Source organism: Penaeus monodon, chromosome 23 (assembly GCF_015228065.2).
Source record: "Penaeus monodon isolate SGIC_2016 chromosome 23, NSTDA_Pmon_1, whole genome shotgun sequence".
Lineage (NCBI taxonomy): Eukaryota > Metazoa > Arthropoda > Malacostraca > Decapoda > Penaeidae > Penaeus > Penaeus monodon.
The window spans coordinates 29,068,159-29,068,410 of NC_051408.1; the positions used below are offsets into that span (position 1 = coordinate 29,068,159).

General features: G+C 48.0%; 1 protein-coding gene across 2 annotated transcripts in view; it reads right to left on the minus strand.

The window, feature by feature from the left end:
• LOC119588388 (astacin-like metalloendopeptidase) overlaps nucleotides 1-252 on the minus strand; it is a 4,999-nt gene that overhangs the window by 2,235 nt on the left and 2,512 nt on the right. For both annotated transcript variants that reach the window (XM_037937068.1, XM_037937067.1), the window contains exon 4: nucleotides 97-189. In XM_037937068.1, the coding sequence (XP_037792996.1) occupies nucleotides 97-189 (93 nt within the window). The remainder of the gene's footprint in view (nucleotides 1-96; nucleotides 190-252) is intronic.

The following is a 252-nucleotide window of genomic DNA, read 5'->3' on the forward strand; positions in this document are numbered from 1 at the left end:
GGAAAAGGAAATGTTCAAGGGAAATGAATCCTCATATATGAAAGCCTGTCTCCATCTTCCCCTTCATCACTGAAAAAGACGAAGCAGACAACAGACCTTTTTGTCAGAGGAAGGATAGCCAAGCATTGACGTCCAGCATCCCCCGTCCCCTTCCTTGATGAGCAGGTACCTCGCTTCCCCGGCTCGTTTCTGTGAGGGAGGACATGTATCCTTTACAATGACGACAGGTACTGCTAACCCAGTTACAGCATT